Below are 23632 nucleotides of genomic sequence, written 5' to 3'. Positions count from 1 at the left end.
TCCGTCTGCAGAATCGGACTGTTGAGGAGGCGGACGAAAACGAGTGTCTGCGGATGCTCATCCGCAGACACCCGCTATCCCATAGGGATGAATGTATGTCCGTATTTCATCCGCAAACGGATGGATGAAATACGGACATATCGTCCGCATGTGTGAAAGGGGCCTTACCGACTCCAGATGACCACACTGCAGTGGTCTCACCAAGCACAGGGAAAATTTTCTGGTATCCCCAGTACCTAAACCGGCTTCTCAGGCAGCTCACTTGATTGATATAACAGGCAGGAAAAAAAAAATTGCCCCCATAGTGTAATCGTTATTTATTAGGTAGTAAAAAGATGCACTTACAAGAGGAACATCAGACTTGAGCATATAAAATCAAAATCGGAGATCGTGGCATCTCCACAGGCTTTAAGGTTAGGTTATTATTACTCCCCCGTTGTGTGTCACTGGTTTGGATTCGGTCACCATTTTGGATAAAGGATTTTGTCTTCATTGAGCTTTGATTGGATTGCATTTTTGCACTTTATGTGGACTTTTGTGTCTTCTTTTTATGCACTTTACCATGCGTCACGGAATTGTACTTTTAAAAAATATATAAATAACTTTTGTATATACCGTATTTATTGGCATATAACACGCACCTTCATTTTAGGAGGGAGATTTCAGAACAAAAAACTTACATTTTAAATGAAGAACTTTGAAGCAAAATAAGGGTCAGTGCCCATCAATGCAGCCTCACCATTGCCCATTTGTAGCCTGATCAATGCCATCTGCAGCCTCACAATTGCCTATCAATGCAGCTTGATCAATGCCCATATGCAGCCTCACCTTTGCCATAAATGCAACCTGATCAGTGCCCATTTGCAGCCTCACCTTAGATTACTGCTGCCTTGGAAGGTACAGGGATGTGACGGGACGAGTGCCGTCAGATTACATACAGTGCAAATCTGTTTACTCAGCAGCCTCTTTAATAAAAAGTTCTATGATAGACAGAATACTGGCCCAATGCCGGCCCAGGAAAGGGGACTTCCTATTAGAGAGGCCGCTATATACATTTTTTGGCTATATATATATATATATATATATATATATATATATATATATATATATATATATATATATATATATATATATATATATATATATATATATATATATATATATATTTATTTATTTTTTTATTTTTTTTAATTTTTTTTACATTTGATCACATTTATAAGTTTTAAGCTATTTTTCGCTTATTAGGTTAGTACACTTTTGCTGCTTTTACAAATGTTAAGAGAATTGTCATTGCTATCACAAGGGGGTGGCACACTACAGTACATGATGTGATGGCTTCCACACACGGTGTGAAAATGTTAGTAACCTCCAGCCTGGTTACATGGCGGTTACATCAGTAACTGTAGGTCCACTAAAAGCTAACGTTATTTAACAAACTGCTAAAGTTCTTAAAATAGAAAGTATGTGAATTTGTAAGATAAAGGCATCTTGAAAAAGGTTGATTGGAAGTCTAGTATTTTTGTCCAAGAGTATGTGTTTGACCTGACCCAGTCTATGAAACAAACACATAGACTGGGTCATGTAACTTTTGGTTACGTAGTCTTCCTAATAGAATTCTACAATATGGTTGAGCAATGCAAATTTCACAGAACCATTGAAGATTGTAAGGCAAAGTTAAAGGTTTTTCACTTGTCAGGCAGATCGCTTACAACTTGGAGAAATTCTGCACTATTACTAGTTTCTTTAATAATGGGAAGCTTACAGAGATCAAGAGTATATCATACAATTCTGAAATATATACAGTGGAAGTCTACACATCCCTGTTTAAATGTCAGGTTTCTGTGATGTAAAAAAAAAAAAAGACACATCATTTCAGAACTTTTTCCACACTTAATGTGACCTATAAACTGTACAACTCAATTGAAAAACAAAAACTGAAGTCTTTTAGGGGTAAAACTAAAAAACTATAATGTGGTTGCATAAGGGTGCACACCTCTTAAAACTGGGGATGTAGCTGGGTTCAGAATTAAGCAATTACATTCAAACTCATGTTAAATATGAGTCAGTACACACCTTCCATCATTTAAAGTGCCTCTGATTAACCAAAAATAAAATTCAGATGTTCTAGCGGGTCTTTCCTGACATTTTCTTAGTCGCATGCTACGGCAAAAGCCATGCTCCGCAGAGAGCTTCCAAAGCATTAAAGGGATCTCATTATTTAAACGTCGTCAGTCAGGAGAGTAGTACAAAAGAATTTCCAAGGCATATACCAGGGATATGCAATTAGCGGACCTCCAGCTGCTGCAAAACTACAAGTCCCGTCATGCTTGTGGCTGTCAGAGTCTCGCTATGCCTCATGGGACTTGTAGTTCTGCAACAGCTGGAGGTCCGCTAATTGCATATCCCTGGCATATACCATGGAACACCGTCAAGACAGTCATCATCTAGTGGAGAAAATATGGCACAACAGTGACATTACCAAGAACTGGACGTCTCTCCAAAATTAATGAAAAGACGAGAAGAAAACTAGTCAGAGAGGCTCCCAAGAGGCCTATAGCAACATTTAAGGAGCTGCAGGAATATCTGGCAAGTACCAGCTGTTTAATGCATGTGACAGTCTCCCGTATTCTTCATGTCTGGGCTATGGGGTAGAGTGCCAAGACCAAGCATTTTGTTATGAAGAAAAACATTCAAGGTAGGATAAATTATGCAGCGGCACATCTGAAGTCTCCCAAAAGCATGTGGGGAAATGTGTTCTGGTCGGATGAAACCAAGATTGAACTTTGTAGCCATAATTCCAAAAGATATGTTTGGTAAAAAAACAGTGCACATCACCAAAAGAACACCATACCCACAGTGAAGCATAGTGGTGGCAGCATCATGCTTTGGGGCTGCTTTTCTTCAGCTGGAACAGGGGCCTTAGTCAAGGTAGAGGGAATTATAAACAGTTCCAAATACCAGTCAATAATGGCACAAAACCTTCAGGCTTCTGCTAGAAAGCTGAACATGAAGAGGAACATCTTTCAGAATAACGACTCCCCATACACCTCATCAGACTCTCTAAAGTGCAGGCACACTATGAATTAAAGTGATTGTAAACGATCACCTTGTAAAATAACCCGGTCAGTTTAAAATTTAAATAAAAGGTAAAACGTGTGTATAGTTATACAGAAAGTTATAAATACCCCCCCCCCCTTTTTTTTATTTTTATTTTTTTATAGAAGTGATCAGATTTCCTCTGTTCTCAGCTGCATAAGAGCTGGGGAAGGAGAAGCAATAGCACACTGAACTTCCCAGTGAATGTTTGTGCAGGGGCAGGGCATGTTAGGACAAGTCTGATGATTGGAGGAGAGAAAGCTGAGTTCCCAGCATAGCTAGAAAATTGACCATGGCTTGTTCTCCTGCTTAGTGCGGTCAGTTTTTAATAGGAAAGCAGAGGGACTGACAGCCCCCCCCTTCCCCAAAGCACCCCCCCATGTTGAGGGCACGCGGCCTGGTACGGCTCAGGAGGGGGGGGGGGGCGCTCGCTCGTCCCCACCCACTTTCCTGGCCGGCCGGGTAGCGTGCTCGAATAAGGGTCTGATATGGACCTAGGGGGGACCCCCACACCGTTTTTTTTTCGGCTTAGGGATTCCCCTTTAACTCCATACCAGGTGACGGAGCCAGCAACGCTTCCTTCGCTGGTCCCGGCTACCTGGAGCCACGCTCAAAATGAGCAGACTTTTCTCTGGGCGGGAAAAGTCTGTTCATTTCAAAAGTACGGCGGACTAGCACACACACGGCCGCATGGTCCACCAGACTAGCACACACACGGCCGTATTGTCTGCTGAAATGCGAGTCCGACGGACAGATTGATGTGCAAAACTACTTTCTTAGTCTGCTGGACTTTTTGGTAAAAAAAAAGTCAGCCGGACTCGCATTTCGCATTTGCTAGGCCCTTCTCATCCGGGTGGGAATGTTGTACCCTGCGTGGTAGGCCGTGACCCCGCTCTCCATACACGGAGATGTCCGTCACGCATCAGGCCCAGAAGGAAGAGGGTGTGGGGCAGGTTTCTTGTTTCTTTTTTAGCTCCTCCCAGCAATCTCCCTGATGGTAGGAAAAATCCTTGGGATATGTAGTCCAGGTGTATAGTCATGCAAAGCAATTGCCATGCTGTGGAACTACTAACCCCTCAATCCCTTTAGTTTGGGTCACGTATATGATGTCAGTTAGTAACGCTGGGCACTAGGGGGACATGCGATTATATAGAAATAACGGAGGATTACTGTACTTTAGCATTGTGGAATACAAATGCACACACATGAAGGAAGCAACACAAAGAAAACATAGTACCGCAGGCACAGGTCAGGAATATGAAGTGTTGGGTTTACATATTCTTTAATTTGTGTCCTAAGAGAAATCTAATTACCAGATTCCCTCTGAAAGAAATGATTTGGTTGCTATGTGGTCCGATTAGGTGCATGTGCTTTGAGGGTAAGGAAGCAAACACAGCAGCTATTTACACCCCTTTCCTCTGCCGCTCATTCACAGAAGCCTTTGTGTTTTGTGAATGAGTTCACATAATACAAGAGCTTCTGTGAATGGACAGAAGAAGGGGAGGGATGGGCATAGCAGTTCCAGGGGCTCTGCTCTTGAAGGAACTGAGACTACAGTGAGCAGCCTCAGAGCCCTGGAAGTTATTTTCCTGGAGCCCAATAAACCTGTCAGATATGAATAATAAAAATAAGTCTACCAGGCAGCTGGCACCTCATAAGGTTAGACTCATGATATGCCTGCAGTTTTACAAAGAAGCTGAATTCCTGAAATTCAGCTTTACCTCAACATTTGGATCATGCCCTATGACCGTTATATAAAACGGAAGTAAATCAAGAAAAGTGGTTCAAGCAATGCATTCTATATCTTAGCCAGTTAAGAGTCCTGATCTGAGTACTGTTGAAATACGGTGGTATGATCTGAAGGTCATCCAAGACATATGATCATACTGATTCTTTTCTTTTTATTTCTGTTTGAAGATGCCAAAATACTTCCTGACCTCGGTGTAAGTTCAGGCAGCAGCTAGTCGAGGTTATTTCCAGGGAGGACCAGTTTGCACCGCATTGGCTGCATTGTTTGATACAATACCAAGCCAACATACATTGTTTTCAATAGGCTCTGTTCACGGAGATGTATGTTGGAGAAAATGGAATATGCTGCATTTAAATGCAACGCATTACTACATGTCAAAGCACGCTGCAATACATGTTATGGAAAGAAAAATATTTTTATTTGAGCTTTTCCTGTAAACAAATAAAAATGCTCATTAGTGTGACACAATTTTTTTTTTTTTTTTATCAAGGAACTATGGTGCAAAAAAACTGATGTCAGTGCATAGAAATGTGGAATAGAAGTAGTGGGCATTCAGTCTAAGGGAGTTTGCACTAAATACTAGCGTTATTGCAATAATAACCTTGATTTTGTAAACACTTTGATGTGTTTTTATTATGTGATGTAAAAAGCTGTACATATTTCAATATTTATTATTGGTTCACAGACGTTTTTTTTACAACTCCAAGGGCCAGAGCCATTTCTAATAGATACAAGTAATGTTCATCTGCAGAGCTGTGTCACCTGATTGGTACATTTCTTCTATACTGCATCAGTAGAATATCAAGTACTTGCTGTTATTCTCCATGCTGTGGGGACCATATGGTGAGATCTCTATAAAGCCGGAAGCATTTGCATTTTTGTTTTCTAGTGTCATTTGGTTTAATGCCAAAACTGATGGGTCTGTGTGTAGCTGGGGCTTATGTATGGTTTTTGCTATGAGAAAACGTTGTGGCCTATAGAGTACAGTCCACTTCTGTCATTCCTGGAGTTCATCATACCACCGAAAGAAAGCTCTATTTGTGGGAAAAAATGATAAATTTAACTTGGTTACAGTGTTGCATGACTCCACAATTGATATATATAGATATAGATATATATATATATATATACACACATAGAATATATATATATATATATATATAATCTCTATGTGTATATATAAATTTTATTTTTTTTCTTTCTGCTATAAAACACATCCAATAAAAGTCTAATTTCCTCATAAATTTAGGCCAATATGTGTTATACTACATATTTTTGGTAAAACTCCAGTAAGCGTATATTGATTCGTTTGTGGGAAAGTTTTAGTGACTACAAACTATGTTTATAATATATTAGAATTTTTTTTTTTTTTTATCAATACTAGTAATGGCGGCGATCAGCAACTTATAGCGGGAATTTGATAGTATGGTGGGCAATCTAAAACTGACACTTTCTGGGAACCAGTAACACTAATACAGTGATCTGTGATATGCATGGTTACTGCACTAATGACACTGGCTGGCAAGGGGTTAAATGTGTGCCTAACAGTGCTTGATGCGTTCGCCGTGTGCTGTCTTTACTATGTTTAGTGGAACCCCCCACTCACTCCTTGCAGGGAAACAAAAAACGGCACGTCCCCGCTGACGAGACAGAGCTCTGTATTGTTTACATTCACAGAGCTCTTTCCTGTCATCCTCTTCTCCGATCAGCGGGTGCTGGCAGTCAATCTTTGGCTGGCACCCACTAATCAGCTTGTGCTGTCACTAATCATAACACAGTGGGCTCGGAAGCCATGCACATCACCTACCCAGAAGTGCTGAATCATATATTGGATCCTTGATCCAGTGCAGGAAAGCCAGAGTAGACCAGGGAAGAATTTTAAACCCCTGCTATTTTTTTTTCCGCCATTGTACTAGAGCTGCATGATTCTGGCTACAATGAGAATCACAATTTTTTTGCTTGGAATAAAGATCACGATTCTCTTGACGTAACATCATCTTACACACTATACAAAAAAAAAAATGGGGCTAATTTTACAGTTTCGTTTTTTTTAATTCACTAAAGTGTATTTTTTTTTTTAATTGCGTTTAAAAAGATCGCTGCGCAAATACAGTGCGACATAAAATATTGCAACAACCACCATTTTATTCTCTAGAGTCTCTGCTAAAAAAAAAAAAAATATATATTGTTTGGGGGTTCGAAGTTTTTTTAATTTTCAAATTTTCTGTTTTCTAGCAAAAAATACTGATTTTAACTTGTAACAAGTGTCAGAAACAGGTTTAGTCTTTAAGTGGTTAAACTGACCTCATTTGCAGACCAAAGTTCATTCCTTTGATCTAAGGCTCCGTTCACACTCCAGTGATGCAGGAACCCCTGCGAATCCAGTACGGGTTCCCACATAGCATGTCTCCCACAGGCAGTTCACACTGCCCTTATGCGAACTGTTGGGAGTGTCAATACCAAATTAATGACACTCCCAGATCGGTTTGCATATCACAGTGTGAACACCCATGCGATCTGATTCTGGTGTGGACCAAAAAAGGGTCCTGCATGAGGATGGTCTGAATGTGATGCAAATTCAGCCATACAATCTGTATTGCTTAGTTTGCATCACGCAGACATCGCATGCGATTTGCCCAGCAGTGCAGGGAGAATCACAACAGTGTGAACCAGCCCTGTTTTTGTTTTTTTGTTTCTTTTGACAGCTGTCAGCTGTGAGCAAAGAACGGCTTTGCACTGAATCGTGGAAATGCTATATTAAGATTGTGAGGGGGGTTGAATCGAGATTGCAATTTTTTAATAATTTAATTGTGCAGCTCTTCCCAATTGGGGAACTTTTTATTTACTTCCTCCCCCAGAGGCGGTACAGCACAAGGAAATCTTTCAGACGTGAGGAGAATTCCCCTCTCCTCTAAAACGGTGTCTCCATTGGAAGGTTTTCCCTAAGGCCCGGTTCACACTGTCGCAACTTCAAAGTCAACATCCCAGCAGGACTTTGGCAAGACTTGCGTACAATTTTAACAGAAGTCAATGCAAGTCGCACTGAAGTCGGACCAAAAGTAGCGCAGGAACCTTTTGCTAAGTCAGATTGACTTAAGCTGCTCCTGTTAGAACCGTTCCATTGCACTTAATGGACCGCAACTTGACATGTGCTCTCAAAGTCGGAACGCATTTCGCACCAGTGTGAACCAGTTCTTATTGCTGACTCTGGGGATTCAATTTTGGATTCTCCTCTCACTTTTTTTTCTGGATAATTGCCAATCAAATGAGTAAATCTCCCCAGTGAGGGACAAAGGCAGCAATAAAAACTTGACAGAGGGTCTAGCACTCCTTGACGCTATTGAAAACATGTATGTGAGTAATATATCTGCTTTAGTTTTTCTCTTAAAGGGTTTGTACATCCAAAACAAATCTGTTAGCTTTAGTAGCTGCCACTTGAATGACCCGTATACTTTGTACAGCTCTCAAACTCTAGTGAAGAGATCACTGCACTTGAAGTCCTGTGTCTTCCCATTTACTATGAACAGTATAGGTAATCTCACTGTCCCTTTTGGATTTGTCTTTTAGGATACAATCTGGAGTTTACACCAAGAAAAATGAGAATTCATGGTGAGGGAAGCAGAGCTGAAAATATAGAAAATGCTTGCTGAAGACCCCGAAAGAGAGAGATCAAAATACCAAAGACCAATACAATGTACACAGGGGTCTACAAATTACAAATAGGAGTGACTGTGGTATAAGTTTACATCCTAGTATTGTATCCTAAGCCAACATCCAGAGGTGTTTGTAAATAGCGTGTATTGAGTCAGTGTTATTTGTGCAGTTAGAACATCATGAATATAGGGCCCTTTCTTCATTCTCCATGTTAGTGAGAGTTTATACCAGCAAGCTCAAAGTAAGGGGGGGGGGGGGGGCAGCACATGTGATCTCTAGTTTTACCATAGTCTTGGCACAATGATTACAAACACAAATATTACCTAGACCATGTTTGCATGTGTAACGGAAACTAATGTGCAGAGGGTAGCAAACTGCCCACATACAGTATACATGTACATCCAAAAAAATTGAATATCATCAAAAAGTTCATTTATTTAAGTAATTAAATTCAAAAAATGAAACTCCTATGTTATATAGATTCATTACACACACACAGAGTGATCTATTTCAAGCATGTTTTTTCTTTTCTTTTAATTATGTATGCCTGAATTTATCTTGCATAATCCAAAAACAAAAGCCACAGAAATGGGACTTTATGTATACACCTCCAATAGTAAGTACACATTGATTAAAAATAACATTAATCTTTATTGTATACAAAGGTTAAAAACCATGGTTGTTATATCCAAGATCTAAAAAAAAAAAAAATAAAAAAAAATAAAAAAAATGAATTCAATGTGCACAAGGTCAACCTATTACACCATCAACCTATGTCCAAAACATCCCAGTTGGAATGTTGATGTGGTCAGCATAGTAGGGTCAATGTGTTTTGCTGGAACCCCTGCTTATTCAGGACATTTTTCATGTCCACGTGATGTGATAATATAACATTTAAAACTCAAAAACCATCATCCACATAAAATAAGGTAGTGCTGTATTCCAATTCAAGCCCTGGGTGGCCCAGTGGGGGAATGATCAAAGCGGTAAGCCTACACAGAGTATCCAAGATTAAAGAAACTCAGGCTGGCACTTCTAAATAGCTTATAACCTGTTAGAAAAGAGATCGCTGCTATGCAGAGAGCCGCCCATATCTAAACGTGGAGCCCAGCAGAAAAACGCCCTGTATCCATGTATTCTAATGAAACTGGAATGTATTGAAGATAGGTTGCTTCTGTAATCTGTTGGTTGACCTTGTGCACATTACATTTTTATTTTTTTTATATCTTTGATGTAACAACCATGGTCTAAACCTTTTGTACACAATAAAGATTGATAATATTTTTAACCAATGTCTGCTTGCTATTGGAGGTGTATATGAAGTCAAATCCCATTTCTGTGGTTTTTGTTTTTGAATTATACTTTTAGGGATGAGACATGCTTTGGTATTTAATGGATAAAAAGCCTATATGCTTATTTTTATATTGCAGAGGGCATACCTACATTTTTTTATATATATATATATTTCTATGAGTGGTTTTCTTTTGAAAGTAAAAGGGTATATTTTTTTCTGTTTTGTGTTCAAAGGACCGTAAATATGCTGCTTGATGTCTCTGAATGGTGACACTGATTTATGTACACGTGGAGATCCATTTATTAAAAAAATTTACATAGTCATTTGCCTAGAGAATCTGCATGTACATTCATTCAGTATGAGTTAAGTGCAAACAAATGTTCTGTGGGCTATTTTCTCTTCTTAGCAAACGTTCTTTTGTTATGGGCAGTAATAAACCTCACATAAAAACCAATGGAGCTGAGGAGCATAGGACTAGAGGACATTTTCAAATAACCAATGGTTTACTTTGGTTTCCTAACTCCTGCTAGCATTCTCTGGAACTGCTGCATTTCGTTGTCTACTGTAGTAGGGTAGCACCAATACCGTTATTTATCAGCGAGTACAGGTACTAATACTTTCGGTTGAGTACTCGTCGATACTGAGTACCGATACCTTGTAGTATGATTGGCGTCAATATGAAAAAATTGGTGCAAATTGCACTGCAAAGAATTGCATGCGGTGTGAACAGGAATGCGCTGCTATTTCTGTCCGAATCACATGCAATTTCCCCTACCACTCCTGTGTGTGTGTATATAGAAAGGGATTAAAGTGCCATCTAATGGGTAGTTTAAAAAAATTTGAATTCACAGTATATATTTGGCCATGTGCAAAATCAATCTTCATAGGTGTCCCGGTCCGCCGATGGTAGCAAACTAGGGCCGCTGGAGGTGCTCCTAGGACTGGAGGGAGAAGTTCCAGGACCCCTTGGGTATAGGGCAGAAAGGATGTCAGCTTGGTGGCAGACCGCCTCTACATTTCCTCTAGCGGCACTGATTTGCTATCATTGGCGGGACTGGGACACCTACGTAGTTTTGTTTTGCATGTGGCCAGAAATGTCCTGAGTTCTACCATTTTTTTTAAACTGCACACTAGATGGCGCTTTAATCTTTTTCTTCACACTCGCACATGAGCAGTGGGGGAAATTGCATGCTATTTGGACAGGAATTGCACCACATTCCTGTTCAAATCGCATGCAATTCTTTGTAGTGTAATTTGCGTCCATTCATTTTTGTATTGACGCAAATCGCACTGCAAAGTTTTGGTATTGGGATCATTTGGGTGCGTACCGATACTCGCTCAAACTGCTTGGAATCGGCACCGATATTGTTATCGATGCGTCCATAGTAAGAACCTTCCTTCAGAAGAGGAAGTAGCCTAAAAACATTTTGTTGCCTAATTTGCACAGAATGAATGTGCATGCAGCTTCATTGGATGAATGACTAGGTGAATTGTTAAATATATCAGTTGGTGTAAAAAAAAACTTTTTAGTTACTGCTTCTATATGGCCTTTTGGCAGATTTCTACAGAGGGTATTGCAGTATAATGTAGAACATGAATGTAAAGAGAAGCAATTAACTGAAGCGGAATCTTTTGTTCACTGCCTGCTGTGTGTGGGCAATAGTTGCCCCTTGTCCTATTACTGCAGTTGACTTGTGTCGTGGTGTCTGTCTTATTGCAGTTCCGATGGTTACCGTAGGCTTTTCTTTTGTGTTTGTAAAATGGTTGGTTCAATTTTTTGGGTGGTTTTCTTTTGTGTGTGTTGCTTTTGAAAGGATGTTTTCCTTTCTAAAAATATGCTGGGATATTGTTGTAAGGAAGTGGTTAAAGGTGGACGTTTGTTAATATTGACCTTATTCCAGCAATAACAAAGTAGTATGTTTTTAAGTCTTGGCCTGAGTACTACAGTAATATAAGCTGCAGTGACAGTAAACATTGGATTTTGCAGACAATGGGCAGTGTTGCCTTATTCTGAAAACCGGATCAGACATTTTCACCTTAGGAAATAGCTTTTCTGAGAGGCTTTATAACATTTCCATTCCCTGAAACCTGATTCCAGCTTAGTGAACTTTCAATATCTGAGGGCTTTCTGCTTCACCTCTGAATATATTCAACCCTTTCAAAAGTTTGCAAAGTACTAGAAGGATAGCAATGTCTGCAGGGTACCTGTTTAGTATTTATCCAGTGTCCTCTAATGTACTTCAAGAAAAGGATTTTAAAGCAAGTCGAAAATACTAATTTTCTTTATCGTCCATTGAGGGACACAACATTATGTTAAGCAACCTAGAGCTCTTCAAAAGCAGTCCATAGTAAGGGATGGGCACACCCAAACAGGTGAACTACTTCCCAAGAAAAAAAAAAAAAAAAACTGATGCCAAGGACAATAAAAAGCTGCTTGTAGATCCTTCTGCTCGAATCTAGCATTTGTGAAGGTGGGACACATCAACCTTGTCCAACTTGCAGAAAGCATAGACAGAAAACCATGTTGTAGCCTTGCAGATTTAAGACATAGAGGCCTCATGATGAAGAGCCTGAGGCACTAGCTGCCCTAGTGGATTGGCTTTTGTCGAGAACAGTAGACACTTTATTTAGCAACTCATAGGCCTGCACAATAACCTGTCAATTCCTCTTATATATTCTGGACCTTCTGGAATGACAAACAGGGAATCTGTCTAAGAGAACCAGGGGGCACAAATTCTAATGGACCTCACATCATACAGACAATAGAGCAGACCGTGGCATTTTACAGCCCCTGGGCCACATCTGGCCCTTTGGCTGTTCATATCTGGCTCTCAATGCCTCCACTGTCAGCATGCCTCAGAGACTGCCAGCTTCTTCTCTGAGTAAGCTGACAGGTTTAGAGAGGCATGCTAACGGATGCCCCCGTGGAGAGCTGCAAGCACTGGACCTTTGCTTTTGTAACCTGGACTGACAGGCCCAGGGAGATAACTGGCAGAGTTGCAAGCACTTGAAGGAAAGAGCCTGACCAGCTGATCAATATAAGACATCTCCAAGGCAAAATTCTCCATGTTGGCGCCAGAACTGAGCCTGCATGCTGCAAACCCTAGGAGCCATGCACCCCTTCTCCATTACAGGATCTGCAGAAATCCCTGCTGTACCGATTTCAGGCTCTCTCCTGCCAGTGCTTGCAGCTCTGCCAGGTATCTCCCTGAGCTTGTTAGTCACACATTGGCACTCAAAATGGCATATCAGTTAATTACCCCTGTGCCTGTCGGCTCCCTCACTGCTTTTACCAGCCTGTATTGCACCCACATTGTGAATTGCAGATCAGCAGAGAACATGTTTTCTCTATTGCTTCTAATAATTGTGCATTTGCTCATTATTTCATGAGCAGGTATTTGTTTTGTATATGTTTACATACTTGCAGACCTTCCAAGGTCCAAAATTAATATTGTTACTTTTAACTGAACACAGGTCAGCATGGGCACCCTGACGGATCTGCCCTTACACAGCCCCATATGAAACAAACTGCGATGCACTGTGTGTTCTGACATCTTTGATATTGGAACCAGCAAAACTTTTATTTATTTTTTTACCAATTTGAGATGCAGTAGCTTTTCTATTTGATCGGACTACTTTGGCCAGCCTTCACTTCCCACTTGCATCGATGAGCCTTAGCTGCCCATACCTTGTCGCTGGTTCCCTGGTTTTTATTCCTTGATCTGTCCTGACCACTGCACATCAGGATAATCGCACAAGAGCTGTGGTTTTTGGGATGATCTGATCCAGTCATCTAGCCATTACATTTTGGCCCTTGTCCAAGTAAATCAAATTCTTACTCTTGCCCATTTTTTTCTTCTTTCAACAAATCAATTTCAGGGACAACATGTTCACTTGCTAACTGATATATCCCACCCACTTTCAGGTGCCATTGTCATGACATAATCAATGTTATTCTGTTTCCCTGTCAGTGGTCATAATTTTATGGCTGAAGTGTATTTCTACATTTGATGGTTACTAAGTATCTAGTAGTGCAAGGACTGTGGCAAATGTATACTGTGCATAGACTTGGACTCTACTTAAAATTATATTAAAGGTATATATGTACTTTTTTCTCTAAAAATAACAAACATCTTATACTTTCCTGCTCTCTTTAAGGCCCCTTTTAACACAAATGCTCCAATTGGTCCATCCATAGCACTCTATGGAGCAGTGGATGTCAGCTGACGTGTCCACTGGCATCATATCTGAGGCGCCAGGAACAGATGTATGGGAATCTGTTCCCTATCCATCGGATCAGATAATGGTTGGATGGAAACGGACAGGCGGCCCATTTCCATCCAACCGCTCCACAGAGGAGAGCAGACATGGACCTGTCATCCTCCTGCTCAGTGGGGATCAGCGGGGACTTCCCCCGCTGAGCAAACAAATCCACTGGACCTAATGGTTTTGCACAGAGCAGCCTGGATCCTTCTCTGCTTGCTATGGGGGCAATTGTGCATGCTGACTCTCGAGTTAAACTCTCTGTGCCCATAAGACACACAGAATGGGGCTCAGCCTTGCCCCCTGCTCCCTCCTTACTGGCTGTGATTGACAGCAGCTGCATCTCAGCCAATGAGGAGGCAGAGACCCTGGAGAGCAGCCTCTCTTGTGCAGATCACTGGATTGGGATTGAGCTCAGGTAAGTATTAGGGGGGCTGCGGGGGGGGGGGGGAGCTGGATACTGAAGGTTTTTTACCTTCATGCATAAAAAAAATGCATGAAGGTAAAAAACCTTCAGCCTTTAGAACCACTTGAACCATAGCCATTTAAAACTTGTCCAATATTCAGCACAATGTAGCCACACCCACTATATTCCTTATCCAGGCTGTCCTTCTTTATAAAAGTCCAGCGTTTGGAGGTATATTATTGTAGTCACTGACATCAATGCTGGGGGTTATTTTTTGCAGAGGCTGCTACCAACATTGGGGGTGGTTATTGCAGAATTTAATTTTATAGCACCACAGTTTCCTTACTAAAATTATACCTTTTCCTGATTGGAAATGTATCTGGCACTCTGTTTCTTGCTCAAAAAAATTCTTCCTGCAGATAAAGAATGAGGTTTGGTTTTGCAAGTTACTGTAAAGTGAGATATTGTGAGTAGAACTGTACGGATAGTTTGACTTAAACATTTTCTGAAACATATTTATTCTCTTTTTAGATGGACTTGTGAACCCATTGGTGGAGCTATCTGCAAAACAGGTGGCATTTCACATTCCATTCGAAGTAGTGGAGAAGGTGTATCCTCCAGTACCAGAGCAGCTGCAGTTGCGTATAGCATTCTGGAGCTTTCCGGAAAATGAAGAGGACATAAGGTGAGTTGTTGAGGAGGAGAGTTTTGTCTATTGTGGTCATATATTGACATTTCTGCATGCACCTGTAGTGACATATTTCTTTTATACTGTAAATCTTAAAGCGGAGGTCTGCCGAAAAAATAAATAAATAAATAAATAAATAAATAAATATATATATATATATATATATATATATATATATATATATATATATATATATATATATATATATATATATATATATATATATATATATATTTATATTATATTATATTATATTATATTATATTATAATTTTTTTTTAAAGTCAGCAGCTACAAATACCGCAGCTGCTGATTTAAAATATGGACACTTACCTGCCCAGGGCACTCGCGATGTCTGTATCCGAAGCTGATCTCTGGCTCGGGTCTCAGGTGCTGCCGCTGCCATCATCTTCGGTAAGGGAATCGGGAAGTGAAGCCTTGCGTCTTCACTTCCCTACTGTGTGTGCGCGAGTTGTGCTGCGCAATCCGGATGGTCGCTGCTGTCTCTGGGACCCGTGTATTTCCCAGCAGACGGGGGGTGGCGGGTGGACATTGGGGGAAGAGAAGAGGCGTAGACTGCCGTGGGAGTCTATGCCCGGAAGTGGGTGCAAATATCTGTATTATACAGGTATCTGCACCCCCTCCCCTCTGAAAGGTGCCACATGTGACACGGGAGGCAGGGAGGGTTCCGAAAAGCAGAGGTTACATTTTTGTGTGAACCTCCGCTTTAAGGACTGGATGGACCATTGAGACTGAGTTCCCCCTGCATCAAGCCTTCCTCTAGCTGTTGTAGAGTTTGAGTCATATAAACAGCAGTCACTCTGCATGCTTGTCTGTTTTGCAAGGTGCCGTGAAAAGCAGCATAATAGCCCGGGGGTTGGATGGCCTCTTTAAAGGCTAGCTACAGGTAAACAAAGTGTTTGTTAAACCCACAGCAGTAAAATCACTCTATATATGCAGTAAAAGCATGCTTATTATACTCGTTGTGGAACCTAAGGGATTAATCCTGCGCATTGTGTAAAAAGGTGGTTTGATCTCTTCTCTGGTCCTCCCCTTCTTCCACTTACCCCAATCCATTTCCTGATAGAACATAGCCTTTGTGGTCACTCTGCACATGCTCAGTTTGGTGTGTATTGCTAGAGTTTTTTTTTTCTCGTTGGAGAGTGCATGTGATCATCACAGGGCCAATCAGCACTGCCCAGACAGAGAGTCAGGAGTCATGTAGTCTCATAGGACAGTTGGAAGAGAATGAAAACTCCTCCTACAAGCCTTAACCAGACTGATAGAAGTTGCAAGACTGCTATATACTGCTGATGAGAAAGTATTTAGCAGTTTATATTTACTAAAATAATTACAGTTCTGTGTACTGTGGGAGACCAGATATAGTGAAGGCAGGGTCCGTGGGTTTAGTAACGCTTTAAAACTGAACTTCGGGAATAGTGAAAATGCCCCCTTACAATAGGGCTAACCTATGCACTGCGAGGGTTAAATGCTTGTTTGCCCAGGGCAGGGTCTCCAAACTTTCTAAACAAGGGGCCAATTTACTGTCCTTAAGATTTTTAGGGGGCAGGACTGTGGCCAGTGTAAGTAGAAAATGTCCTGACATCAATGGGAGTAAATAAAAACCCATCATTGGTATTGGTGGGAAGAATATTGTCCCATCATTTGTAATGGTGGAAGGAATAGTGTCCCATTGTTGATATTGATGGGAGGAATAGTGCCCCATTGTTGGTATCAGGGGAAGGAATAGTGCCTAATTGTTGGGAGGAATAATACCCCATTGCTGGTATCGGGGGAAGGAATAGTGTCCCCATTGTTTGTGGAGGAATAGTGCCCCATTGTTGGTAGTGATGTGAGGAATAGTGCCCCATTGTTGGTATCAGTGGAAGGATTAGTGCCTAATTGTTGGGAGGAATAATGCCTCATTGTTGGTATCAGGGGAAGGAATAGTGTCCCCACTGTTTGTGGAGGAATAGTGCCCCATTGTTGGTATTGATGGGTGGAATAGTACCCCAATTGTTGTATTCAGGGGAAGGAATAGTGCCTCATCATTTGTGTCAGTCGGAGAAATAGTACCCCATCATTGGTGTCAGTGGTAGAAATATTACCCTGTGGTTGGTGCCGGTGGAAGGAATAATGACTCATCATTGGTAGCAGTGGGAGAAATAATGCCCTGTTGTTGAGGAATAGTTCCCCATTGTTGGTATCGGCTGCAGGAATTATGCCCCACTGTTGGTGTCAGTGGAAGGAATAGTGCCTTGTAATTGTGGGAGGAATGGCGCCCCAAGGGCCAGATAGACAAGCAAAGGGCCGCAGTTTGGAGACCACTGGTCTAGGGGATGGAAAAGCAGCTTTACTTACCCAATCCTCTGAAGATAGCGCTGCTCCTATTCTTGGGCACTGGACTGCTCTTTGGCATCCTCACATCATGATGTCAGAGCATCTGACTGCTGGAGCAAAAGGAAGAGGAGGCTGCTGGGGCTGTTCTTACAGCACGGAGGAGCTGTGGGAACGGAAGTTTAGGTAAGAAAAAGTTTAACTCTTAGCCCTTGTACACACGGTCGGACATTCTGACGGAAAATGTCCGATCGGGCCGCGTTGTTGGATAATCCAACCGTGTGTTGGCTTCATCTGACTTTTTCCGTCGACTTTGTCCGACCAACAAAGTTTGAGAGCTGGATATAAAAATGTTCCGACAACATGATCCGATCGGACAAAGTGTTGTCTAGAATTCCGATCGGACAAAGTGCCACGCATGCTCAGATCAAATTCCTAGAACAAAGATATTGGCTACTAGCTTGAATGTAGTCCAGTCGTAACTAAATAACGCCATCACGATCCGAATGATCGGATTTTCCGACAACTTTGTCCGACCGTGTGTATGCAACACCAGTTTCGGACAAAATCCGATGGATTTTGTTGTCGGAATGTCCGGCCGTGTATACAAGGGCTTACAGTGTGGGGGCAGCCCCACTGCAGAGGAGCATTTTTATTTCCCCTGTAGATTAGCTTTAGGCTAGTCAGTAATCTCTAGAGTATTGTCATCCAGCAAGGTAGAAATGTTAGAATTTAGGTGACTATTGTTCAACATTATGATGTGGTCCTCTTCAGCGGGGTCTAATGAAGCTAGGCTTCTACTTGTTTGGCTGATGTTGGGGGGAAATTTTCTTTGCTAGAAAGAAAGATTATACTGTCCAGTTTTTTAAATTGGAATTGGATGAACATTTTACACCATAGACAAATGGTAGATAAAATATTAGAATCTGTTTATGAACAAGTAATAGCCAATATTTATTTTCCATTCCTTAGTGATATCCATAGTGCCCTTACAGTATGTGAGATAAGGAGTAAAGGCTAAAGATATAACATATACAGATCTACTATATTATAATGTTTTCTCTGCAAATTTCTACAGGCTTTACTCCTGTTTGGCAAATGGAAGTGCAGATGAGTTCCAGAGGGGAGAACAGTTATTCCGCATGCGAGCCGTAAAAGATCCTCTACAGATTGGTAAATATGTCAGTTGTAACATTTCAAATTCATGGCTTTGATTGGCATGGCTGTTTAAGCAATCCAAATGGCCATTATTAGTGCCTTACTGTAGGGCTCAGAGCTGAGCAGGAGGTAACTGCCACTTTCCTTCTCCACCGAGAATTGGAAAGGGAATGCATGTATTCTATAGATTTGAATGAATCAGCATCTAGATCAGGGGTGCCCAACCGCTGGCCTTGGGGTGCCCTCTGATGTTGCCCACTACCTCCTACTTTAGGATGGCGGGTCGGTAAGCCAAGATCGCGGGTTCCTGACCTCCCACCCCCGAGCATCAGTGTGAAGGATGAAGCCAGTGCTAGAGGAAGCAGAGCTGATACTTCCTGTATAGTGCCGGCTTCTGTCATAGGTAGAGTGATATCTCTGCCTATGACAGGAGCGTTACGGGAAGCATCGGCTCTGCTCACTACTGCAGCCACATGCTTTCTCCAGCGCTGGCTTCTGTCAGACTGATGCTGGGGGATGGTGGGTCGGGAACTGGCCAGCAATACCTACCAACAGTACCAGCCTTGGAAGACAGCCAGCAGCAGCCACCAGCCATTCCCTCCTGGGGAACAGCAGCAGCCAGCGACACCTGCAGTAACACAGTGATAAAGACGTGAAGATTGAGGTCAGTAGAGGTGCAGGTAAACTGAAGTGCATCCGTGTGAAAGCAGCCTTAGGCCCCTTTCACACAATCGGTCCGATCGGGTCCACCTGTCTGTCTGTTTTTCAGGTGGACCCAATCGGACCCTCCATTTACCTCTATAGAGAGGCAGATGTAAACGGACTTGTCCGTTTACACACACTCTCTCCAATACGATCCACTTAAAAAGCAGAAGGGGGTCTGTCCCCTTCTATCTGGGTGGATCGGATTGGAGGGCCCATAGAGTAGAGCGGCTGTGTCTGCTCTGCATATGCCGAGTGGACACGGACCGGTGATCTGCCTGCTACGCTCATTGTGGCCCACGATCGGTTACCAACGGTGCTAAAGTGGCCCTCACTCCTCAAAAGGTTGGGCACCCTTGATCTAGATACTGCATATTTAAATCGCTTGCCCTGTATTCACAAGGGTTGTCAAACTCCCTATTTAATTTTTTATGTTAGATGTTTGTTATTTTGGCTAAATCCTGTGCGATGAAAGGAAAAATTAAAGTGGATGTTTATCCATGCTGACTGTTTAAACAGCTATCTATGGTTTTTAATTTCATAAAGGCACTTGACTGGCAACTTTCATTCACTTTCATTTTTACTATGGAAGCAGTTTTAAAGGATTCTTTAGACTGGATACACTCTGCTACCTACCCATTTAGTGAGGAGTGACAGAGGGACACCTTTCCCCCCTGTCAAGGTATACTAACTCATTAGCACTTCTTACTTCAGGAGATCATAAGTTCTGGAGTCCAAGTATTTTGCAGCTTAACTGGGTGGATGATATTACTGCCCACCCCAAGTGGCAGCATTTAGGCCTGGCAATTGGCTGCTTGGCCCATAAACTGTTGCATGGGCAAACCACCTTTCTTTATCGTACATCATGGGACACAGCGCCTAAGTTAATAACTTAACTGGTATATAAGCACCTTCAGGTGATGGACACTGGTATACCCAATCCAGGAAGTTCACTTCCTATATAACCCCTCCTCCTTCCAGGAGCACATCAGTTTTTTTGCCAGTGTCTAAGGTGTTCGTCACGAGTGAAGATGTGCTCTGAGGAGCTCCAGGAAGGATCCATGCTGGATTTAAATAGCCTCCACAGATCAGATCTATCTGCCTGTAACCCCTCTTTGCAGGGCTGGATCCTGGGACCCAGGGCTTTGGTCATGCTACATTACCTAAAAGCTTTTCCTGGCAGAGTGCTTTTTACAGGTCCAAGGGAGTGGAACCCCGATAAAAAGGGACCCGGTCCTTGAAGGTTTGCTAAACGCAGCCCGTCGTGATGGGTGAAGGTTGGCAAATCCTGCGGCGGGGATAAAGTAAGGGAAGAAACTTAGGAACTAAAAAGTACACCTATGTATTCTTCTTTAACCGCTTCCGAACCAGCCGCCACAGTTTTACTGCGGGAGGTTGGCTCTCCTGCGCAAAATCACATTGCTGTACGTGATCTCACGGGGTCAGGATAGCAGGCGCGCACCAGCTGCACAGCGGGCGTGCCGATGCTCGTGACCGATGGTCGCGATGACCGCCGGCCACGAGCGATAGTGACCAGAAGACACAACAGGGATGAGTGTGTGTAAACACACTACCCTGTTTTGTTCTGACAGGAGTGACAGATCGTGTGTTCCTATTAGCTAGGAACCAAGATCTGTCCCTTCCTGTAGTTAGTCCCCCCCTTCAGTTAGAAGAACCTCCCTGGTTACACAGTTAACCTCTACACCGCCCCCTAGTGTTTACCCCTTCACTGCCAGTGACATTTTTACAGTAATCAATGCATTTTTAATCGCACTGATCGCTGTATTAATGACAATAGTTCCAAAAATGTGTCAAAATTGTCCGATGTGTCCGCCATTCATGATGAAAATCGCAGATCGCCGCCATTACTAGTAAAAAAATATAATAATGTTCTATCCCCTATTTTGTAGATACTATAACTTCTGTGCAAACCAATCAAAATATGCTTATTGCGATTTTTATTAATTTATTTATTTATTTATTTTTTACCAAAAATATGTAGGACACATATCTGCCTAAACTGAGGAAAAAAATTGTTTTTATATATATTCTTGAGGGATATTTTATTATAGGAAAAAGTAAAAAATAATGCTTTTTTTTTTTTTTCAAAATTTACGCTTTTATTTTTTTGTTTATAGTGCAAAAAATAAAAACCGCAGAGGCGATCAAATACCACCAAAAGAAAACACTATTTGTAGGGAAAAAAGGACGTCAATTTTGTTTGGGTACAACGTCGCACTACCACACAATTATCAGTTAAAGCGACACAGTGCCGAATCGCAAAAAGTGCTCTGGTCACTAAGGGGGCAGATTCTTCCGGGGCTGAAGTGGCTAAGGGAAAAAATATTGTCATGCCGTAAATCTCCACTAGAGGGAGTCTATGCACATTCCTTAACCACTTAAACCCCAGAGCATTTTTTGCGATTCGGCATTGCGTTGCTTTAACTGACAATTGCGCGGTCGTGCGACGTGGCTCCCAAACAAAATCAACATTCCCCCCCACAAATAGAACTTTCTTTTGGTGGTGGTTGATCACCTCTGTGGTTTTTTTATTTCTTGCGCTATAAACAAAAAAAGAACCACAATTTTGAAAAAAAAGCGCATAATTTTTTTACTTTTTGCTATAATAAATATCCCCAAAAAATATTTAGTTTAGGCCGATGCGTTTTTTTTTTTTTTTTTTACCAAAAATATGTAGAAGAATACGTAATAAGCTATATTGATTGGTTTTCACAAAAGTTATAGCGTCTACAAAATAGGGGATAGTTTTATGGCATTTTTATTTTATAATTAAATTATTTTTTTTTATTACTCGTAATGGTGACCATTTTTATTGTGACTGCGATATTATGGCGGACGCGTCGGACATTTTGGACACATTTTTGGGACCATTGGCATTAAAGCAGCAATCTATGCGATTAAAAATGCATTGATTACTGTAAAAATTTCACAGGCAGTGAAGGGGTTAACACTAGGGGGCGGTGTAGGGGTCAAGTGTGTCCTGAAGGGGGATGGGGACAGTGCAGGGAAGATAACAGATCATCTGTTCATACTCTGTATGAACAGACAATCTGTCAGTTCTCCCCTCAGAGAACTGGAAACTGTGTGTTTACACACACACACACAGTTCCGGGTTCTCTGTGTGCCCCGAGCAATCGCGGGAGCCTGGTGGTGATCGAGACCGCCAGGCACTCGCATCGTCTCAGGGGCACGTGCGCCCCCTAGTGCCTGTCTATGGTACCATGACAGCAATTCGTGCAGCCGAGCCATGTTGCCGCAGTATAACTGCAGCGGCTGGTCGGCATGCGGCTAATCTGTTGTCTTCACTGAAAAGCTCAGTGTCAGTCTGTGTGGCCGTGGCAGCTTGCGCAGGGGGATTCCTCTCGGGTAAGAGATCTGCCAAATGCTTTTATCCCCCCTGAAGGGACCAGAGGGTTAGGGAAATGGTAGTGTACCCCCCTTGCATTACCGAACGTTGCTCAGACTACTTTTGTTGTTTTCTTTGCCTGCTGGTGACAGGGCCCTGCCTCTCCTCCACCCTCTCTCGTGTTGGGTCTGCGGACCCGAAAGCTGGCTACATGAGAATATCCACGAGGATGCATGGCAAACAAACAGGCTTAACAATCAGCTGGAGCAGTTTCTCCTCCGCTGATAGCGAGGAGAGCAAGCAGGCTGCACACAGGGACACAGGAGTGGTGGGGAACGTAAGGGTTGCAACTGGCATTCCTGATACTGGAAGGACATTTTTCCTAGCACTAGGCTGATCTTAATAGCGGCAAGTAGTGCAATTTAACCACTGCAGCCCCGGAGGATTTTGCGTTGCACCCAAACAAAATTGACGTCCTTTTTTTCCCACAAATAGAGCTTTATTTTGGTGGTATTTGATCACCTTTTGCGCTATAAACAAAAAAAAAGCGACAATTTTGAAAAAAAAAACACAATATTTTTTACTTTGCTATAATAAATATCCCATTTTTTATTTATTTTTTATTTTTTAAAACGATTTTTTTCCCCAGTTTAGGCCGATTTGTATTCTTCTACATATTTTTGGTAAAAAAAAATCGCAACTAGCGATTATTGATTGGTTTGTGCAAAAGTTAAAGCATCTACAAAATAGGGGATAGATTTATGGCTTTTTTTTATTTTATTTTTCTACTAGTAATGGCGGCGATCTGCGATTTTTATTTATTTTTTTGTGACTGCACATTATGGCGGACACGTCGGACACTTTTGACACATTTTTGGGACCATTCACATTTATACAGCTATCGGTTCTATAAAATTG

General features: G+C 41.8%; 1 protein-coding gene across 2 annotated transcripts in view; it reads left to right on the top strand.

Annotated features, from left to right (window-relative positions):
- ZSWIM8 (zinc finger SWIM-type containing 8) overlaps positions 1-23632 on the top strand; it is a gene marked incomplete in the record, with an annotated part of 160939 nt that overhangs the window by 25281 nt on the left and 112026 nt on the right. Inside the window, 3 exon segments of one of the 2 annotated variants that reach the window (XM_077454531.1) lie at positions 8414-8455; positions 14995-15148; positions 18566-18660. In XM_077454531.1, coding sequence (XP_077310657.1) covers positions 8414-8455; positions 14995-15148; positions 18566-18660 — 291 coding nt within the window. 2 annotated transcript variants of the gene reach the window in all.

This window comes from Lithobates pipiens, unplaced genomic scaffold, assembly GCF_037356315.1.
Source record: "Lithobates pipiens isolate NorthernLeopardFrog02 unplaced genomic scaffold, aLitPip1_a1.2 Scaffold_25, whole genome shotgun sequence".
NCBI classification, from domain to species: domain Eukaryota; kingdom Metazoa; phylum Chordata; class Amphibia; order Anura; family Ranidae; genus Lithobates; species Lithobates pipiens.
This window is presented reverse-complemented; position numbering and strand designations above follow the sequence as displayed.